This window comes from Atractosteus spatula, chromosome 6 (assembly GCF_055471065.1).
Source record: "Atractosteus spatula isolate fAtrSpa1 chromosome 6, fAtrSpa1.hap1, whole genome shotgun sequence".
Lineage (NCBI taxonomy): Eukaryota > Metazoa > Chordata > Actinopteri > Semionotiformes > Lepisosteidae > Atractosteus > Atractosteus spatula.
Window position 1 is genome coordinate 1,030,625 of NC_142711.1, and position 21,922 is coordinate 1,052,546.

Consider the following 21,922-nt stretch of genomic DNA (forward strand, 5'->3'; position numbering starts at 1 on the left):
ACCCTTAAGTTCTCAGTTTGTAACAGCTTGGACCTGCTGAGTTTTGATCACTTTCGTGAGTTAATGTGGAAATGGACAGCTGTAGTCCTTGAGAAGTTAGAGGACTTGATATTTTATCTTGGGTGATAGCTACATTATTTACATGAACAGATCACCTGTTCAAAAGCGTGCCAAGAGATTACAAATGGATATATTATAGGATCGTATAGGTTGTTGCTCTCCAGGACAAGTTTGTGTTGCATTTGTTTAAATTATTTTTTTCTAAGCATATTCCAATACCATTTTCCAGAAATGCTTTACATACAGTATGGTATAGTGTAATAAGCTCAGCTACTTTAATTTTAGTTAGGCTTTCTAAGATATTTGTCTTAATTTACTTAGCTGGCCCTGGGCAAAATCTAATTCATTTATACAACGTTCCTCTCATTAATCTTTTAGATTTCCACTAATCTGGGATTATTCCCAATAATGGAACACATCAATTCACTCATTTATGCACTGCATTGAATTTTCTGTTACTTAGTTATTGTTCTATCGCACCTTGTTAATTACTGTTAAAATCAAGGGGCTTGTGTCCATGTATGCATATACATATACGATCTATTCAAACAACTGCAGTTCTTCGCGAACACACCGGAGCGTGCCGTATCAAGTGTGCCAGCAACTGTATTTGTATGTGAACCAAATTTCATTGGTCCACAACCTGATGTTTTTTTGCATTGTTAAACTCTGCCCTCACTTTCCTTATATCTTTTTCCTTCGCGTATACTGTAAATGTTCACCATATCCATCGTACAAAGAATAGGAGGCTGCTTTCTTGCATTCCAAATGCATTTATCTGTCTGTTTTCCAACCACTTTACCCAGTACAGCATCTCAGAGGAGCGGGATCCTATTCCAGCATGCAGTGAGTGCAAGGCAGGACACACCCTAGAAGGGACGCCAGTCCACTGCAGGGCAGACACAGCCACACACACTCACACCAGGGCCAGTTTTCCTAGAAGCCAATTAACCCACCAGCATGTCTTTGGACTGTGGCAGGAAATAGGAGCACCTGGAGAAAACCCAGGTAGAACATGCAAACTCCACACAGACAGCACCCCAGGAACAGAACCCAAGGCTCCAGAGCTACAAAGCAGCAATGCTGACCACTATGCTACTGTGTTGTTCCCTGAATAGTTAATTAAAAACAGTTTCAAAGCAGCACTGGAGTGGCTTAAGGTCATAGAACAATGCATGTAAATTAATCATAGTAACTATTACTTTAAGACTTTGCACTGAATAACATTTCCAGATCTCCTTGGCTGGAAGGTAGCTTGTGGAGTGAGGTTAGTACCCTAAAACCCAGAAATTACGGAAAATCACACTCAATTGGCAGTTGAGCCTGTAGTTAAATTCCTGATCAAGAAAGGTAGTCAGCTACTGAAGTCCAACAATTAATGTTTGAGGTACATGGTTATAGTCTCCATTTCAGCGATTTGGACAGAAAAGTTCAAGTATAATTCTGCTGAAGATTATCCAAGAATACTGCTGATATCATTAGGCAATCGCAACAGCCCTACGTAGGTACCTTAATGATGTATAGTTGTAAGATAAATGAGGCAGAAGCTGGTATTTCCATTGAATGTTTTTTGACAAGCTTCTGAGGCTTTTTGAGTATTTTGAGGTTCTGTGTTTGTCCAGAACCTGAAAGATGAGTACCAATATAAAGTTTTAAGTTTTCAGCCCCTAGAATCTGCAGTGAGGATCCATCTGGTCATGCGTGATGAGACCTTGAAACAATGCTGAGATCGAGACATGCACATAAATATAAGACATATACCAGCTAGGCATGTGAAATTAGTACAAGACTACCAGGAAAAGTAGAAATTTAGGAAATTAGGTATACAACAGAGCCATAATCTTTAAATTGATAAAATTCCTTGAAAAAGTAAATGGCATGTTCTCAGTGTTTAGCTTGATTGCCTTCAGTTATTTTTTTTTTAGGATTTCTATGCCACCACTTTCAAAATAGGACTGTGAACCTTTTTGGTCCAGCTTGATTTCAGTCCAATTAGATGCTTTCTCCGTTTTCCCCCCAGACTATAGCTGCTCATTCAGAATTACAAGGGGGGGTGATTCTTAACTGGCAACTGGATTTAAACCAGTTGAAACTTCAGTGGCTTTAATCTGGAGCTCTTTGAAAACTAGTACTGTATATTAGAGTGGGGCACTGCCTCTAGGTCTTCCAGCTCTCTTAAGAAAGACATAATGGTGAATGTAAAAAGCTTAATTTAGAGTCCTCTCCTGAAGGCAGGATTTTGGGACTAAGTGACAGCTATGACTTTAGTTTGTCAGCAGTATGGTTTTCGGCGGGGGGGAGGGGAGTCATTCTGTGTTTGTCAACTTTTCACAGTTATGGCCAAGATGGATGAGCTTGAAACTTCATTAATAATAACCCACTTGCTAACTATGTGACAGCTCAGTTCTGACTGATAGAGAAAACAGTAGTGAAAGACCTTTTTAATGTGACGGGATGGAAGAAAACTGTGCTTAAAATTGCACTAGTAGAACTTGCATGTTTTGTATTTTCACAGGTTTGTCTTAGTTCAGTTTTGTGTTATGTTGTTTGAAGGTATTGGTTATTTGTTGTGTTATTTTCATTTATATCGGTGCTAGTTTTGATTGGATTTGGATTTTTATGAAAGGTGACTAATGACCATTTGAGTAGCACTGCAGTCATTTGGATTTCTAAATGATATGTACTGTATGCCTCACCATTTATCATTTTCAGGAAATGCGCAGTAAAACATTTTTCTTTTGAGATTTGATTGTTTAGTAACATACTATATCACTTTGTCAATTTTCACACTGCAATGATATGCATATTCCTTTTTTTTAAGTCGGAAATCAGCAATTTGTTTTTTGCTTTTGTCATCTTTTTGTGGATGGTATGTCTTCAGTTAATTTTGAGTTGTTAATATGTTGTTAAAATGCTTGTTAATTGGTGCTGATAGAAATTAATAATTTTCCATGCCAAGGCGGTGCTTTGAAGCTTTTTTCTGCTTCAATTTTGTGTTCCAGGTGCTCCAGCAAACTAGAGGGGTTGTGATAAAGCAACCATTTGCCACTGTACAACCACAGTCAGCTGCACTTCTTCAAACTAGAGTTCTTCAGAAGCCTCCTTTGACTGCAGCATTTCAGACAAGTTTGCAACAAACAGGTAAGTGAAATAAAAGCACTTTGGTTTTCTAAAAAGCTCTACCATCCAAAAGTCTTTAAAGGGCCAATGCTGTACTTCATAAAGGTGTCTCGAGGGTAAAAGGCAGGCCCCAGCCCTTATATGTGATTGCTTTATTATGGATAAGAATTACAATTGCGTTCATCCGATTACATACGGAAGATTTTTTTCTGTTGCGTTATGGGTATCAGATCTGAAATGGTTGTTTAGTAGTGTTTGCATTGATGGCTTTTGATTAACCCTGCCAAAGTGTTAATCACCTCAAAACTGAAGAAGAGCGGTCAAATTATATTAATTTGCCATAGGCTTTAATTGAAAACGGTTTCTCCTAACATTGATTTTTACTTGATTTTATAAACATGAGTTTTAGTGAATCAACTCTCAGCGGTCCCCACTAAAATGAGTCATTCTTTGTGTCTGTTGGCCCTTGATGACTTGGTACCCATTTATACAATGGAGCATTTTACTGAGGCAGTTTTAATGAAGTACCTGGGCTCAAAGGTACAACAGCAGCGCTCCATCTGGGATTTGAACCCACAGCCTTTCAATTATGTTTCCAGAGCCTCAACATGGTTCTGTGATTTTAAAAGCCCGGTCTATATTGGTATTCATAGCTGCTTTGATAACCTTGATGAAGTTGTCCAAGTGGTTGTCATACTGATGCGCCAGAGAGACCATAACTGAGTTGGTTCCCAGAAAGAATATGAACCAGGGTGACCACAGCCCATCCCTGGATCCATTACTATCTATACTCACCCATCAACGCTAGCATGAAGGAAGCACCTTTAACTGCAAATCAACATCCTGTTTCTGCTGTAACACATTGGCAAGATCCAGGTATTGTATTATGTCAGCATAAATGGATTGAAAGACAGTAGCCAAGCATGTGGGAGATCCAGGGTCGAGGCAGCAGGCAGGTAGTCAGAACTAGAGGAGTAAACAAAACGCAGAGACATAAGCACCAAGTCGAGAATATAACTTGTGAGAACTGAGCACCGAATCGCTGCTGAAGCTGGGTGAAATACCCTGCTGGAAACAAGGTAGGTGCTGTTAACTACGTGCTGGTGGCACCAGCATCCTGCCTGACTGTGTTGTTGAGGGTGTGGGCTGAACTGCTTAGAAGATTCATTGGTCTTCTAAGCTCGAGATGTGGTGCATTGGGAGCACTTACCTGCGCACGAGTCTAACAGTCGCTGTATATCTTCAGATTCTATCTGCATTTCAATATTGGGCAGCTTCCTAATCATTCACTGGTGTCTTACATCATTTGCAGTGTACACTTGGGAGGGGACCCGTCAAGATACGGTGCTATGGAGTCGGCCATGTGTGATTCATCTGACATTTGAGTTGGGGAGTAATAATAGGCACATTAGACCACATCTTTCTTTAATTGCCACAGCTTGGAGAGCAAGTACTGCTATTGTAAAATCCTCAACCTATATGTTCCTGCTTATTGAACACCCATGACTGATGTTCTCAGTTTCTTTTTCATTGTCCCTTTTAATTAATACCCACTAATACAAAAGTATAGTCCTGTCAGTTGTTTACCATTCATTCTGTGCATGTAACTTAATCATGAGTACGTCCCTAATGAATAATGAAAGTGCAGGTAGTCAAGAGAGAACTTTTACAATCATTTACAGTTTTTGATGTTACATTAAGTTTTAGTACTGATGAAGGGTGACATCTAGCACCAGATCTGCTCCTGAACCCTGATTGAAAGTGATGTGCAGAATTGCTTCAGGAATCAACTTGCTTGGTATCTCCAGCCACCAGCTGCCGAGTTAGGGGATTGGTATGGAGAGGTGTCCTGGCCAAACAGGATCAGCTCTGAAGAGAGAGAGAGTTAGTGCTCCATAGATGGAGGCTCTTTGTAGAGCTGGCTAATGTACTTGCGAAGGTACAGAAAAGGATGCCACACTGTGGGGCATCATGGGTATTGGACAGGTGGGCTGCATGCTAGCTCACTCCCCAGGACCAGTGGTGAAGACATGCATTGCTGAAGAACTGGAGTGACTTGCTGGATCAGGGCAGACTGAAGGAGAGAAGTGCTGTTTGCAAGAGGCAAGTGAGCCTTCTCACGAGTGAAAGGAAATATTTTCAGAAAGTTATATTATTGTAACATTTGAGAGCTATTTTTTGTGAGAAAGGGGGCTAGATGCTAGAGTACTGCTCTGCATAGGGTAGAAGGTTTTCCAAGGGAAGACAAACGTGTAAAAGATTAAGAGAGCACTCCTGATTGACAGTGAAGAGAGTCCTATGTGGGTAAGACATAACATCTTTGGTGGGGGAAAGGTAATGAGTTGTAAGAGAAGAAGGTGGCAGGATTGGGAGAAGGAAAGGGTCTCTTCTTTCCTGGAGGGGGATCGGTGTGAGAGCTGCGGGAGTTAGAGAGTATATCGGTGGAGAAAGGAGACACGTCAGGCTAGTGCCAGGCCCTACAAACACCAGGAAGTCATGTGACAAGGCCAGCATAAGTCACATGGAGAAAGGTCACTATAGGCTGAGGGGCAGTTTTGTGACGCCTACATGTAATCCTAGCTTTTACTTTCACTCCAATTTGAACAGAGTTTTTGTTAACGACTTCAGCCCTGAAGCACAGCCCTCTCAGGACCATGCTGCTGCTCTTAGTCACGTGACCGATTCGTCTTCATCCTCTAATGTTAGAATTAAGACTAACGCTTGTCTACTATTAACTCTGCCCTTAATCTTAAGGGTGACCAGAGATGGATATAAATGTGAAATAAAGCAGATTTATTTTTTTTAAACATTTTTGAAGGAAGGGTTGTACAGTGACTCAGTGGTTATTATTGCCAACTCACAGTGCTGGGACCCTGGGTTCAGTTCTGGACCTAGAGCACAATCTGTGTGGGGTTCGGATATTGTCCCTGTGTCTGCGTGGGTTTCATTTGATGATCTGGTTTCCTCCCACAGCCCAGTGACATACTGGTAGGTTAACTGGTTTCTAAGAAAATTGGCCCTGGCGTGTTGCATGTATTTATATATACAGTGATGTGAAAAAGTGTTTGCCCCCTTCCTGATTTCTTATTTTTTTTGCATGTTTGTCACACTGAAATGTTTCAGATCATCAAACAAATTGAAATATTAGACAAAGATAACACAAGTAAACACAAAATGCAGTTTTTAAATGAAGGTTTTTATTATTAAGGGAAAAAAAAATCCAAACCTACATGGCCCTGTGTGATGGACTGGCGTTCCATCCACAGAGTAACCTGCCTTGCGCCCACTGCTTGCTGGGAAGAACTCCAGCTCCCCCATAACGTAACTCTAAATTGGACAAAGTGATAAAAAAATGGATGGATCTGTAAAGGAAAAATAACTATAACAAAGTGTTCTACGTTAAACACAGTTTGTGCCCAATAAACATATAGTGGATGCATACAAAAGTAGAATCATTTAAAAATCGGACATGTAGTTCCAACAATGATAAAATAATTACTCCAAAACATAAACATTTCCTTGCGCAAGGATATCTAAAGCATAACAGACTAATGCATTAGGGATGATACAAGGCTTGTAATGTCACTACCTCTGAGATTTCATTTCTCAAGAGATTCATTTTTAAATTAAGTGATGTAATTTGTAGTTTAATTCCGGGAATGGTACGATAGGAACAGTAAATCTAATTAAAAAGGTTGAGTGGATATTTACAAGTCCTATATTTAATGCTGGAATCTTTGCATTAGTAAAACTTTGCTGTTTCTGTCTTTCCGAGGTGAACGCATGATAGTCAGGTCTTTCATAGGCTGTTGATTAAAGGTCTTGTACAATAACCGTCCCATTCATTCTTTTATTCAGTAATCTGGAACGCTAAGCTACTTAAGAAACCTGACGCATCCATTAGGAATTTAAATAAAATACAATTAATTAAAATTAAACAATAACTTGTAACTTGCTATATAATGATTTAAAAGGTTATTATTACTTCAGTAACCTTTGTTTGGTGCCATTTGTAACTGGTTAAGTTATTGAGATGAGTTTATACGTGCACTGTTGAGAGGGTGGACTGTATTAAAGTAATCCAAAATAAGCCATTCAGAAATTTACAGAGTCACACTGGGGTTAGGTAATCCTCTTTGAGGCAGAGGTTATCTGAATTTGCTTGCTATCAGTGGGAAAGAAATTCATTTTTGATCAGCTTCTCAGTGTTATTAGAAGTGCTTGTGGGAGTCTGATGCCTTATTATCGGTCCTCATCTGCCTCAGGACAGAGTGAATTGCTCAAATCGTATTATGCATCTAGTCATTAATGTATAAAATAATCGCTGTTCTGGAGGTCAGTTCTGAGAGAGAAACTCTGGAGGATATGTTTTCTGCAAGCAAATATGCTCTGATGCTGGAGGCTGCCAATGGATGTATAATTCTGTACTTGGGGGGTCACAAGCATGTCTTCAGGCATTCTTTCTTCCTGGGTGACTATGGGAATAATGATTAACTTTTTTATAAAGCAATATTCTCATTTTAATACATGAATCTATTAAGACCTCATAGGTAAAATAATCCTGTTCCTGTGAAGTTGGCATGTTGTCAGGCACATGAGGTACAAATTAGAATGTCTTAAGCAAAATAATAAGCCAGAATTTCACTGAAAGCCCACAGTAGCAATTTGCACATGACTCTTCCTGCATTGTCTTCCTTTATTGCTAGAGCTGTTATGAATACTGAAGTTGATTGCTTTTTATCTTCAAAATATACACACTGTTAATTTTCTGTGACTTTTAGTCAGGTCTGCTTATCTGTGAACTGCTGTAGCTTTCGTTCTACTAATTGGAACTCTTTGTGGTTTAATGTACACATTTGTGCACTTTAGTTTGTTTTTTCTAATAAAACAATACATGTTTGAGCTATTGGGGGGGAAGGCTGCAGGTTGTTCCATTTTTTTTTATCTGTGTGGTTTCCCATGTTTTACTTGTGCCTCAAAGTTCTATAGCTGTCTGCTCTGATTCCGTTCCTGGGCACCTTATTTATTTATTTTTTTTGGTTATCTGCAGGTACTGTTGTAAAACAGGCCTTATTTCAGAAACCGAATATCATCAATGTGCAAACCTCCCTTGTCCAGAAAACCAGCTTCAAGGAGAACAGCTCGGCCACTTTCAGGTATCTCTTGAGCGCCACATTAGTAAGTTCAGCAGCTTGGTCATCCCCCCCTTTTAAAAGGCACAGGAATTACTTAACCCGTTTAGAATTAGCTTTCCAATTACAGTATAATTGGAAAATTTGGGGGAAAAAAGAATTTGCTGGTGAGCCAAAATAGTGTCATGCTGTACTGTTTCCGTGTTCTGCCCCAGGGAGATAGATTAAAGATTCACATTTCACAAAATGTGACCGAACAGCCCTTAACCCGTTGTCGTCCCGAGGTCTGAAGTGTTGCTCAAGCTGCTCTATCGGTTTCTCTTCTCAGGGATGAAGATGACATTAATGATGTGGCTTCAATGGCTGGCGTCAACCTCAGTGAGGAAAACGCTCGTATCTTAGCGACCAATTCCGAGCTTGTGGGATCGATTATAAGATCCTGCAGGGATGAGCCCTTTCTGCTAACGGCTATCCTACAGAAGAGGATTTTGGAAACTGGTAATTTTTCATTTACTTACTATTTTTAACTCATCTGATGTCCAAGGTGATTTGTGAATTGTTTCCATTTTATAATTATATTTATACACTTATTTGTCTTGTTGTAGGTTTATTGATCTTCTGCTATTTCCAGTTTCTATTTTCTTTTAATCCAACTGCCTGGTGCTTCAAAAACGTAATATTTTTTCACTCGGTTGTAAATTACGGCTTTGGTAGTACTGATAATCATCAAAACCTGCTTGCTATTAAGTTTGTTTTTGTTTCCGCATAAACAATCTCAGCAGCAACACTCAGTAAGTAACAAAGAAATAAATTAAACACAAAATAAAAACTGATAGGCTTTTGTCTTTAAAGAGAGAAAATTGCTCTTATCTGACCTTCAAAAATATTGCATCGGGAGTATTAGTGAACAGCATGCTGGAAGAAATTTCCATGTGCAGACGTTATTTTCCCCTTCATGGAAGTAGTCTGAATTTGAAATACAGGTTGTGAGTTGAATATCAGATTTCAGAACTAACTAGTAGCCTAGGGATAAAGAAAATTTGCACTGACAAGGACATGATGTGACTTTGTTACTGATTGTTGCTCTTGCTGACAGTAGTAAGTTTCTTTTAGATTATTAAGCAGTTAGCTGGGAATTTATTTTTATTCCATGCAAAAACTAAAACTCACAATATGAAGAAGTGTCTCATGTCTGGCACTTTTAATGCCATTTTAAAATGTTATATTTTGCATTACATTTTAGATAAATTTTAATATGGTTTGATGCTGTCAGTGACACCAGAGAAAAAGTAGAGGTTAATTCCATGCTGTAAAATAGAAAACAAATCTTCATTTCCCCTTTAGAGCCTTCTTCAGATGTGAAGGTAAGAGTGAAGTGTTGCAGGTTTATAAAATGGAGAGAGGACAAAGGGCAGGGAATGAGAAAGCAGGAGAGAAAGTGTCCAGGCGAATGGAAAATTGAGGAAGCCGTGTGAAAACTGGAAATGTGCAGATGAATGGAGAAGCTATGGAGAAATTCTTCCATCCCCGAGAGATTGTGGAAGTCGAGATGCAGACCTACAGATAATCTTGGCATCTGGTGTCTTTCTGGGATAAGAGCTGTGGAGCTCCTGTAAAAGGACGCAGGCTGCAAGGTCAGTGTGATTGTGGCTGGCAGAGGTGTAATAGGAAACTATGGGCTTGAAGAGAACCTTGCTGCTTTGACATGTTCCTGAAACTGTCAGCCGTCTTCTGCCTGTTTTGCAGATGTACAGTAAATGGCAGGGCCCTTTCTGTAAGAGGTGCATTAAATGAGACTGCTGGATACACACGATTCTCTCTGGATGATCGTGGCCAGAGGGTTCATGTGTAGTTGTGCTACTAGATATAGATTTGCAGGTGATGCAGCAGCTCTTAATCCATATCCATAACTCCAAAATACATTAAATAATATATCCTGTACCCAGAGATAGAAATTTGCTTTGCAAGCAGGTAAAAGACCTAATACAGTACATTTTAGCACAATGTGAACCCATGCATAAAACATGCATAAATAAGATGTGAGAACAAGTTAGCTGCTTAAGTGATCTTTACAATTAAAACAAAAACAAAGGAATTGGGTTATTGGTATGTGAGATGGATGCATAAGATACATGCATGATGAGTAAATAAGATAAAGTACCAACCCTCCATCCACCCATTTTCTAACAGTTTCTTCCAGTTCAGGCTCTGGCAGAGGAGCCGGGTCCTGTCTGTCCCAGTCCATCGCAGGACACACAGCCACACGCACTCACACCAGGGCCAGTTATCCCAGAAGTGAATTAACTTGCCTTCGTGTCTTTGGACTGTGGAAGGAAACCAGAGCACCAGGTGGAAAAGTAGGGAGAACATGCAAACTCCAGACAGACAGCACCCCAGGTCTGGAGTTGAGCCCAGCCATGTGAGGCAGCCATGCTGACAACTGCGTTACTATACAATCACTTGTCCAAATTAAACAGATTAATAGTCATAGGGAATAAAGGATAACTTAGTTCTATTTAATTTAAAGCTGAGTTGTCTGATGGAAGGAGCTCAAATTCACTGCACAGGGGGCAGTCATGACAGTCAGTGATTATATTGGCCTTCTGCACTATTTGTTTGGTATAGATTTCTGTCACCTGTCGCTGTTGTGCACTGACAGCTTTGCTGGCTGTCTTCACGGTTCTGTTCGGTCTGTTTTTATTGCGTGTGTGAAGGTTACTAAGCCAGGCTACCTCTGTGAATGTTGGAACAGATTTGGTAAAAGTTCCATAGAATAAAGTCATCGTTGTACGACATGCATTAAAAGAGCAGTTTTCCCAGGAAGAACAATAGCTGTTAGTTACAGCTGTTGGTCTTCTTGCTTACAGCGTACACATTTTTTCAAAGGTTAGCTTGTAATCTGTTGACAGTTTCAATTTCTTGTTCTTCAAAGACAGTTGATTTTGCAGTTAGTGGTTGCTTTCTATAGTCACTGAACTGATCTTTGGTTTTCAACACATTAAGGGGAAGGATGAAGTTTTTACACCATTCGGCAAAATGACACAGGCCCATGGTCAGTGTCTACATCTACATCAGCAAACGTAATGATGTGTCTGCCCCCCAGGGGGCTTCTGCAGCTGTCTGTGTAAAGAATGTCCAGGATGGGGGCAGCACACAGCCCCCAGGAGACCTGGTGGAAGAACAAAGCTGCTCGGATATAAAACCATTCACCTCACTGCCTCTCATCTGTTGGCCAAAAAGTCCAGAATCCAACTTACAATATAAAAATGGAAGAGTAATCTGTTTAAAGTGTGGTTGGGTTGTGTGAAAGGCTGATGAGAGATCTATAAATATGTAACGGATAACGGGTGCACTTTTAACTCCTTCCGAAGAAATTAGAACACAATGAAGCACATGACAGGTAGAAAGTAAGGCTTAAGGCTTAGCCAGCAGGGAACGTAAGTAAAGTAATATGTAGGAGTAGGGAAAATAATTCACGCCTTATTATACAAGAATTATATCAATATCCTTATCTGACCTTCACAAATATTGCATCAGGACTCCTGTAAGAAAGGAGATGAAGCATTAATAAAAGTATGAAAAATTTGACAAATATGAGGGAATAAAGTGAAGATGAAATACGTCAGTGAGTTGTTTTGTTATTTGATCACACTTTTAATTACCAGTTGTAAAATGTCAGTAAAGTTGTTACCAGTATTTAGAGGCAAGGAATAATTTGGCAGCTTTGCAAATCTAAAAATTCAAATGAAAGTGAAATTGGCACCCAGCAGTACTGTATAAATATCTTAAGCTACAGCCTTCTTTGAGTTGTTATTGTTACGATGTAAACTTTTAATTATTAAATTGTGGTATCTGCATATTCAGTACATTTGCAACTTTCTGCAATGGCACAAATATATTACTTTAAAATATGTTGCCAATATACTGGAAAGTGTAAGAATTAAACTGTACAACTTTCAGCAGTTTCTCTCAAGCACTGACAAACAAAATGGCTGTTGGGTGCTTTTTATAAGTGCTATAATGGATGTGAAAATTTAAAAGAGCATGATGAAACTGTTTATAAATTGTTTGATTTTACTAAGATTGTTATGATTCTTCTATTACACAGGCTTTACTTGGTATAAATGTTATTGAGATCATACCGAAATTCAATCCCTTTTCTTGATATAACATTTTCTTTAAAGTTTAAATATTCACAGTAGTATTATAAATTACCTTTACAATTTGTGAATTATGCTATAAGCACTCACTTATTTTTTTAAATGTATACAGTACCTTGCAAAAGTATTCAGCCGCTGCCAATAACTAATTATTTGGTGGAAGCACCTTTTGCAGCAATTACTGCTGCCAGTACTTGTGGATAGATCTCAGCCAGCTTTTGCACAGTGGGACACTGCAGTTGTCCCTGTTCTTGGGATAATGGCTCTAGGTCTGAGAAGTTCCCTAGAGATTAGTACAAAGGCTAAAATCGTCAAAAAATTGGTTTCAAGGCAGGACCTGTCCTTTGTAACTTTCAAGGACATTGACCCTATTCTTCTCAGACCACTGCAACGTGGCTGTGGAGTTGTGCTTCAGGTCATTGTCAGTTTCCGGTGCAAATTTTCAGCTCACATTTAGATTGTGTCGGTCAAGCAGGCTGTAGGATTCACTGTACTTTACACCATTTCATTTGGTGCATTTGTTTTCCTTATTCCTGACAAATATCTTAGTCCCCGTCAATGAGAAGCTTCCGCGTGATGTGATCTGCCACCACCATGCTTGACATACTCTAGATGATGCATCTGGTGCAGCACCAACACAGCAAGACACTGTGCCTTTAAACCAGGAAGTTAATTTTTTCTCTTCCGACCATAACGCCTCCTGTCATGTGTCTGCAGTACGTCTCATGAGATTTAAGGTGACTTTTGCAGGAGTGGTGTCTTTCTTGCCACTCACCCATGCTGGCCAGCTGTGTGTGGGGACTGGGATGTTGTCGATACTGTATGTGAACAGTGACTGGCAGCTCAGATCTAGAACTTTGCAAATCTTTCAAATTCACTTTTAGCTTCTCAAGGACTGCCCTAACCATTCTGAAAGCAGTCTGTGATCCTTTGGGATGACCAGCACTAAATTAATGCAAGGAATTATTATTATTTATTTTATTTTCCTGCTTGCATGGCTGCTTAGCTTGAAAAATGGCATGATGTGTGATGCATATTCCACTTCTTGTTGATAGACATCAGAAGAAGTTACTTATCCCTTTGAGTTCAGTGGTCTGTGTTCTCTACCATTTCATTCCTGATTGGTTTTGAAAGCTCCTTCAACAAAAAGGCAAAAGTAACCTTCTTCATGGTCAGTTTGTCAGATTATGTGAATCATTTAAAGTTGAATATTTGTATTCTAAAAATATCTGAATAAGCATTTACTTCATTTGGAGGAGATTGTGAATATTTTAAATTGTCTGTACCTATGACTATATTTGTGGATTTAATTTTAATTTCCTCAAAACATGTCTGTAGTGGTGGATTCAGTACTTGTGGTGAATAAGTGCACCGCTTGATTCATTAGCTTGTGACAGCCCCTTTAACAGCAATAACTTGAATTAAACATTCCCTGTAAGACTTGGTCAATCTCTCACATCCCCTGGAAGGAATTCTGGTCCACTCTTCCTTACAGAAATACTTCAACTCTGCGATGTTTGAAGGCTTTCGTTTAGGTCCTGTCACAGATCTCTATGGGATTTAGATCTGAGCTGTGACTTGGCCCTTCCCAAATCCTGACTTTCTTCTTTCTGATCCAGAATACACGAGCAAATCTATAACGGAGCGGCTCATTGTCCTGTTGCATGATCCACTTTAGCCGTCGGACAGATGGTCTCGCGTTTTCCTCTCGAATACTCTTGAACGGTGTGGAATTCATGGTGGGCTAAGTGAGAGCAAGGTGTCCAGGTACTGAGGGAGCAAAGCAGGCCCAATCCATCAGCCCACCACCAGCCTGCTTGATGGCTCTGGTCAGAGGCATTGTTTGGTTTACATCTGTCTAGAGCACATTGTTCCAGAAGTCTTGTTGATCACTCGGATGCTGTTCTGTGAAAGTCATGCAACAGTGTTCTTCTTGGAACACATTTTATTCAGTCGTTTCCTAGTGGTGGACTTGCGAACTCTGAAGTTTACTACAGAGGCCTGAGGATCCCTGGATGTACCCTTGGGGCTCTTTGAGATTTCTAGGAGCGCCACATGGTCAGATCTTGGAATGAATTTGGTAGGATGGCCACTCCTGCGGTTTTAAATTTTCTCCATTTGCAGATTCTTTCTCCCCGGGAATGATGGACTTCATATTGTTTGGAAATGCCTTTGTAACCCTTCCCGGACTGATAAGCAGTGACAATTATTTCTTTACTGTGACGGATTACTTTTGATCTGGGTATGATGTGTTACCCCAAACCTGAGTGCTTAAGACCAAGCAGTTTCTGATTTTATATACAGGTGGAAATTGCTTCATAATGATCGACTAATGATTTGCACCTGATTCTATATACTCTTTTAATTGAGATGGTATGTTTTGCACTTACTTTTTCACACAAAGATAATGAATGTTGGTTAATTATTTTTTGAACAAGTAATAGCGGTATAATTTTTGTATTACATGTCAAATGAGGTTAGTTTTATCTAGATAAGATCACTTTATTAGCCATATACAATTTCTTACATTAGGAATTCGTCTTTTCGCATACCCCAGCTTGCTCTCCATGAGACACAGACACACAGACGGGGAGAGAAGCTTAGGGTTAGAGTGCAGCGTCAGCCATTGTACAGCACCCCTGAAGCCAATGGGGTTAAGGGGCTTGCTCAGGGGCCCAACGGAGTAGGATTCCTCTGCTGGCCGCGGTATTTGAACCAGCAACCTTCTAGCCACAGGCACAGATCCTTAGCCACAGTGCCACCGCTCCACCCCCAATCTGATATCAGGACTTGCTGAGGACTAGGTAAAAGTCAGATATGTCTTACCCCTGTAAAATTTTAGGAGGCTGTACCTTTTCACTACATACTATATCAGTTTTATTGCTGGGATAACTTCTTCACTGACATGTATACATCTTACAGCACAGCTATAGCTGACCATGTGCACCAGTACCATTGTGACCAGCACTATGGTGGTTCTGGTTTGGTAGCTCTGTGCATCTGGAGAAGCATTATTTTCTCAAAGGACACAGCTGGTGATCATTGATGGCAATGCAATAGTGACAGATTACACGCCGTTATCTAACGCTCTGTTAGATAACAATCTCTACCCAGTTATTCTTCTTTAAGAAGGTTCTTGGCCCATTTCGATACCTAGTCAGGTCACCAGTTCCTCCATGGAGCTGCTCAGTGTTTGGAATAACATTCCACAGGTGTTTCACACCAGTGGGATCATGTCTGTGAGGTTACATTTATTGCCTAATGGTGGATGTGCAAACTACTTCGTTTTGCCCGTGCACCCTTGTATGTTGTTATAGGGTATTACGCTATTTTAGGAATGCTGATGACAAATTAAGTACTTGCTGTATTTCATTTATAGATATTTTATTTTTATTATAGTATGTAATTCATTATAATTTATTTCAATGTACTGCTGACACTGACATTTGAAGTCATTCTGTTGAAATGAGTCATGTTTGTCATGACACCAAGATTCCGGTTCTCATGCAGTCGGAAGAGTTCTGGAATACGAAGCAACTTTCCATCTGTAATCTGTTGCATTCCTCCCAAGTGAGTAAATTAACAACTGTGGCACTTTCTGACCTATGTTTTTTACCTTTGTTTCTTTGCATTTTAACATGAAGACATAAAATAGCTACTTCGACATTGTAATGCAGTAATTAAAATATTGACTTCGACTTTGAATCCGAGAAACTACCTACAGACTGTATTAAGCTGGATAACTGCAAACTGAGTGGAAACTCTGTAGTAAAGACTGAGTTTCATTACAATTTACACACATGAAAGTATTAACTTCTCCATATCTGTGACCTGGTCTGGACATGTGTACCCCATTCTGACAGCATCAGGGGGGTTGTATTGTTATTCATTTTGCTTGGTGTTGTCCAGAGAGAAGCAGCTTCATGCTCATTCATACTACTTAAAACGGCTAGCAATTACTGAAAATGACAGCGCTGACAGTTTAATTTTTAAATAATGTGCAGACAGCAGGTCATTTTAGCTGTGATTGCATTACCTAAAAAGCAGTATCCACAGTGTTTATTATGATCTTGTTTCTATCGCTGTAAATTCAGTCCACTAATTTATAAACACTGCACACCCCTTTCTGTGTGTCTTCTGGACGGCATGCATGTTCTGAACAATAAGTAAGCTTATTATTACTGTAAATCCACTATTCTGCAAATGAATCTCAGCTGTGATTGTTAGGAAGCATTGTGGAATTTCAGATTTGTTAAAATGGAAATATTTCTTTACAAGCTACAGATGACATTCAAAACATTGAAATGTGGGCTGATAGTGTTGCAAAGCATTGAACAAAATCTGATCTTTATACATTGTGATTGCAGTTCATACCAGGAGGTGTGCTTTTCTTGCAGTGACTGCATGACTGTGTTTGAAAAGTACCTGCAGTGGTTTGTCTGGTTTTAAAGCCCTGCCCGCTCCCGGTGGTGACAACCCAAGGAAAGGCTCTGAAGCGGGGCTGTAGAGAAAGCGATGGTTCACATTAAGTCGCCAAGTCGCTCACATACAAGAACACTTAGCCTTGGGAATAAATGAATAATTTAAAACTGAATGTTAAGGTCTTCAGGCTTAATCCAGTGTTGGTTTCAAATTCAGGCAGAAAGGAGTTTGGTGGGGGGGGAAGAGTTATCCTAACAAAAGTTTAATAATGAGCTGGATCTTCATTCTCCATTCCATCAACAGCATCAAACTGCTGTGCTCAAAAGTTAGGGATCTAGTGCAATACAGAGATGAAATGCTGCAATACTGTCAGTGTATCTTGACCACCCCTTTGCTTTAAACTACTGACTGGGGAGGTGATATTGGTATGGGCTTTGTTTTCCCCTCATTGTTTATTATTGAAGTGGAGTGACCACCAGCTTCTTAACATGGGCTGTGTGGACATCATCTCTTGAAACCTAACTTTGTTTCATTGTAATGTCCGGAAAATGATTGTTTTTAATTATTACAATATTAACTTTGTTCTATCTCCCTATTTTACTTCTGTTTTGTAGAGCATTTTTTTCTGTAAAATGTCTTTAGTTTGAAGTGAGTGGGTTTAGTAAACCTTCGGTTGCTTAGTAGAGAATTGATCTCGGGAATTGTTCCAAGGCAGCGAGAGTATTGACTTCAACAACATGGGTGGGTAGCTTGTTACAGACTCTCATAAGAGTTTATGTAAAAAAAAATCCCCAGTATTCTCGTTATTAAGGTCTCTCCTCCTTGTTTGTCTTTCCATGTTTGTCCTCTGGTTTTTGTTTCATTATCTGTCTTGAAGTCTGAAGTCTGAAAGGTTGGTTTTTGTCAGGGCTTTTTAGAATTCTGAATGCTTTCTATTTATAAGGGTGTGGAGCTGATGAAAGTTGGCAAATGCAAGGGTTCATTTTTATTTTGCCGTACTTAATTTCATTATCAAACAAAGCAACTATTGGCCAGCACTGTCGTGTATGCCTAAATTGTTTTAACTTATCATTATCAGCAGTTGGTTAATTCTTCAAATAAGAAGAATCAGGTGGGATTTCCATGTGCTTTACCAAAGGGCTGTACTTAAGGAACTCTCTGGGGGATGTTACTTATATGCTGCTTTTTCAGATGTTCATTTGCTGCAGTTATGCACACAAGATGAATTTCTTATTAAAATATTTGTGTGTTGTTTTCTGTGCAGTTGTTGGTTAAGCAGTGTGTCATGAATGCATGGTTCCAGCAGGTGGCACTGTTGAATAAAAACAATAGTAACCTCAATTCTTTCATTTTCTTTTAAGGCTTGTCTACATGTAATACAGTATAGTGATTCATGCATAGATAACCAACACAGTAAGACAGTACAGAACATGCTATATCCTGAATTTGTTGCTGTTGTTGCTATGTTTTTTTATAATCTGTAACAGCAGAAAAGCCAAGCGTTAGTTTTGTTTTTGGAATAAGATTAACTCCCCAATGTAATTTTGTTAAAAGTTGTTCAAATACAGCTTATTGCCTCAAGCAATAGTTCTTCCTTGTTGCTTGAGCAGCTTGAGTTATTAAGGCCTTTTCACTTTCAGTCTCATTTGCTATTGTCTTTTTTTCTTTTCGTGTTATGGTTAACATCCATTTCATTGTTTTGTCTGATACCTTAGTCATTTTCATTATTGTACTTGTAATTTTCTTTAACAAAATGACAGTTTTACTGTAAGAAGCTGTATTCTGTGAATAATCATTTACTTCATAAACCACGGTATATGAAGTGCATTATAGGACCACACCAATGTTTTAATATTGGTCCTCATGATCATTAATTACTAATAACATAACATCCCTATCAAAACCTTTTCTGCTCATGTATATTTAGAGAAGAAAACTGTAAAATATTAGCTTTTGTTGACTTTTGATATTGGTTAATCTCAGGTTGTTTTTCTCATTTCCAAATATATTTTATGTAATGTATTGTAGATATTCAGAAAATATAATACATTGTTAACCAGCAATTCTTGACAGCAATGCAGCACTGCACACACAAAAAATGTTTTTCATTATATTACAGTTTCTCATGCACACGGTTTGCTTAAGGCTTCCCTCAATATAACAATTTATTTAAATTATGAAATGAATGATTGATTACCTGCCACTGTAGTCCAGGTCATGTATTAACTGATGTATAGAAATGTGAACGCCATTTACTCTGGCCATCAAAACTGTGGGAGCTTTGGAAATCTGCACTAAAACAGACGCAAAGAATCAACACAAACTGTTGACTGGAAATATTACCCCTCTTCAGTTTTGGGGATTCTTTCAGTTGACTTTTGTAGTCATTTTTGCCATCAGGTCAGCATTCCTTGAATGTATGCATGTATGCTGGTTGCAGCCTTGTTTTTCTGTTTAACATTTCACTGGGCTTAGGCAGAGGTGTCAAACTCAGTTCATAGAGTTCTTCTGTGTTTTGTCACCTGCACTTTTAGGAACGTATTAACTGCATGCTTGTAATATTTCTAATCAGTCTTTGAGTTCATTAGAGGTTATGTTAACTATAGAAGTGAATGTTCTGAGTAATCAACAGCAGAAGACCTTAAGAAAATACTAGATGGGTCTAAGAAACTAATTAGGTTAATTGTTTAATACACTACTTGGTTTGGTGAAAGAGATGCCAGGCCCTCCAGGAGTTGTTTGATACCCCCTGTTTAAGGCTGAGGTGACTGAGGCAGCCAGTGCGTCACTTTCCAGATTCATTCACATTTTGGGTTTACTTTCAGAGCAACATTACCCATTCCAAGGGCAGCACAGTAACGCAGTGGTTAGCCTTGCTGGCTCGCAGCACTAGGGCCTCGGGTTCAGTTCTGGGCTTTGGTGCTCTGTTGTTCATGTGGGTGTTCCTCCGAGTGCTCTGCTTTCCTCCCACAGTCCAAAGGCGTACTGTTAGGTTAATTGGCTCCTGGGGGAAATGGGCCCTGATGCGAGTGTTTTTGAGTCTGTGTGCCCTGCGATGGCCTAGCATCCTATCCAGGGTGTATCCTGCCTTGTGCCCATTGCCTGCTGGGATAGGCTCCCGCTCCCCTGGGACCCTGCATTGGATATAGCTGTTGGAAAAGGGTGGATGGCGCTGCTGTAAGTGTTGGTGGACCAGTAGGCTGCACTTCCCCGCTGAAGGAGAATTTTACATGCTGGTGCTCCAGTATGGTGACAGCGGACAGTGTGCTGTAGAAGGTGCCCTTCAACAGATGAGCCTCTGAACCAAGGTCCTGTTGTTGGTCACTAAATATTCTGTAGGACTTTTGTAAGTGTAGGGGTGTTAACCCCTGTGTACTGGCTACATGATGTGATCATCCCAATCTGGGTTCCTACTTTCCCTGTTTATTCAAGAGGTGAAGCAATGTCTCACGTCGGTCTGACCTGTTCTGTAAGGTGACTTGTGGTGTAAAAATGGATCCCTTCCTACATGCAATGTACTTTTGGTGTTCTTGTAATGTAAATCTCTATATAAGTGCACGTTATTATTTTTTGTATTGCAATTTGTCTAGCTGTGTGGAATGTAACTTAATTGAAAATGGAACAATTTAATCTCTTCACCCAAATCACCCAAGTTGTCCCAGGAAGACAGCTTTGGTGATTGTGGAAATTTTGGATTGTGGATTTATTGGTACCACGGTGACTGACTGGTTTTACACCACTTCTTTCTGTCTGTCTTGGGAACTCTTGCTTGAGCGGATGGTCTGCTGGGCTGTTTCATGTTCTCGCATAGCTGTCCTGTCTCTCAAAGCTCTTTCCATCTTCTAGGGGTGCATGTACTCTTTGCTACAGACTAAAAACTTCATGTTAGTAGATGACCCAAAAGGCAGTTCTAAGGTGTTAGTTATGTTATCTTTTGAAGTGGTTAAAATTATTTAAGCCATTGATTTATTTAGCCTTTATTGGAATTTTATTAATATATTATTACCATTATCCTTATTATGTAGAATATCTGCTTGTGCGTGTGTCTTCACAGGCAAACCTATAGATTTTTACGAGTTGAAAGCCACTAAACAGAGTTGTGTTTGGGCAGGGAAAGCAAGCGCACTGTCATTTTAAAACATTTTTGTTTAGTCGCAAAGCCTGGCTTGAGTGTAATTGTGTATTTATTCTGTAAACATTTGACGGAGGCGCTGGTTTGAGTTACAGTGCTTAAGTAACCTCATGGTTCTCGTCTTGTCGAACAATAAACATTCTGCTTGCAGAATAGGAAAAAGGACATGAAGATGAAAACTTAATCACTAAGCCCTTGAACGCTGTGGGGCATGAAATACTGGCCCTGAAGCCAGAGCCCTCCTGGGACCCGGGAAGGAACGTTAGACATTCCCAGACATCATGTAACATTGCAGGATGATGTTACATGAAAATGTCAGCACATAAGGCGAAGCCGTTGGTCCGTGCGATCATTTGATTGCCTGCAGGCAACAGTCTTGTGTTCCCACGGCTCCCATTTTCCACCCCCGCCCTTCTTCTTTATCACTTATGATTATTATTATTATTATTATTATTATTATTATTATTATTTAAATGTTTCCATAATTATTCAAAGGTAGAACTTGGTCCTGTTTCTCCGCAGTAGCATGCATATGTATTTATGAATATAAATGCTGACATCATGTGCCAAAAATAATCCTTCTGTTAAACACTTTCGTTGCACAGTTGGTTGTGCTGGTTAGAAGATGTCTCAACTCAAGAACACGGGCCCAGATGCAGAGCAGATTTTGTGCCTTATTATTCACAGATCGCTTCACTTTCATGCAGGCTGTGCAGAACATTTAATTGTAAATGTTTTTATTTTAATTGTACTTCAACCTAGTGTTAGGCCTCCAGAGGTACCAAAGTCATTCCCTTACAGCGGTTTTTCAGATAGTGATTGTGTATCTTTATTTACATCTAATTTTACATATATTGTACATATTGAACATTTTTTCATTTTTCATTGAAGATTTG

At 39.5% G+C, this 21,922-nt stretch overlaps 1 protein-coding gene across 2 annotated transcripts in view; it reads left to right on the forward strand.

The window, feature by feature from the left end:
- Nucleotides 1-21,922, forward strand: part of LOC148831671 (transcription initiation factor TFIID subunit 4-like) — a 68,935-nt gene that overhangs the window by 10,704 nt on the left and 36,309 nt on the right. For both annotated transcript variants that reach the window (XM_088919231.1, XM_088919232.1), the window contains exons 9-11: nt 3,063-3,201; nt 8,231-8,336; nt 8,641-8,810. In XM_088919231.1, coding sequence (XP_088775357.1) covers nt 3,063-3,201; nt 8,231-8,336; nt 8,641-8,810 — 415 coding nt within the window. The remainder of the gene's footprint in view (nt 1-3,062; nt 3,202-8,230; nt 8,337-8,640; nt 8,811-21,922) is intronic.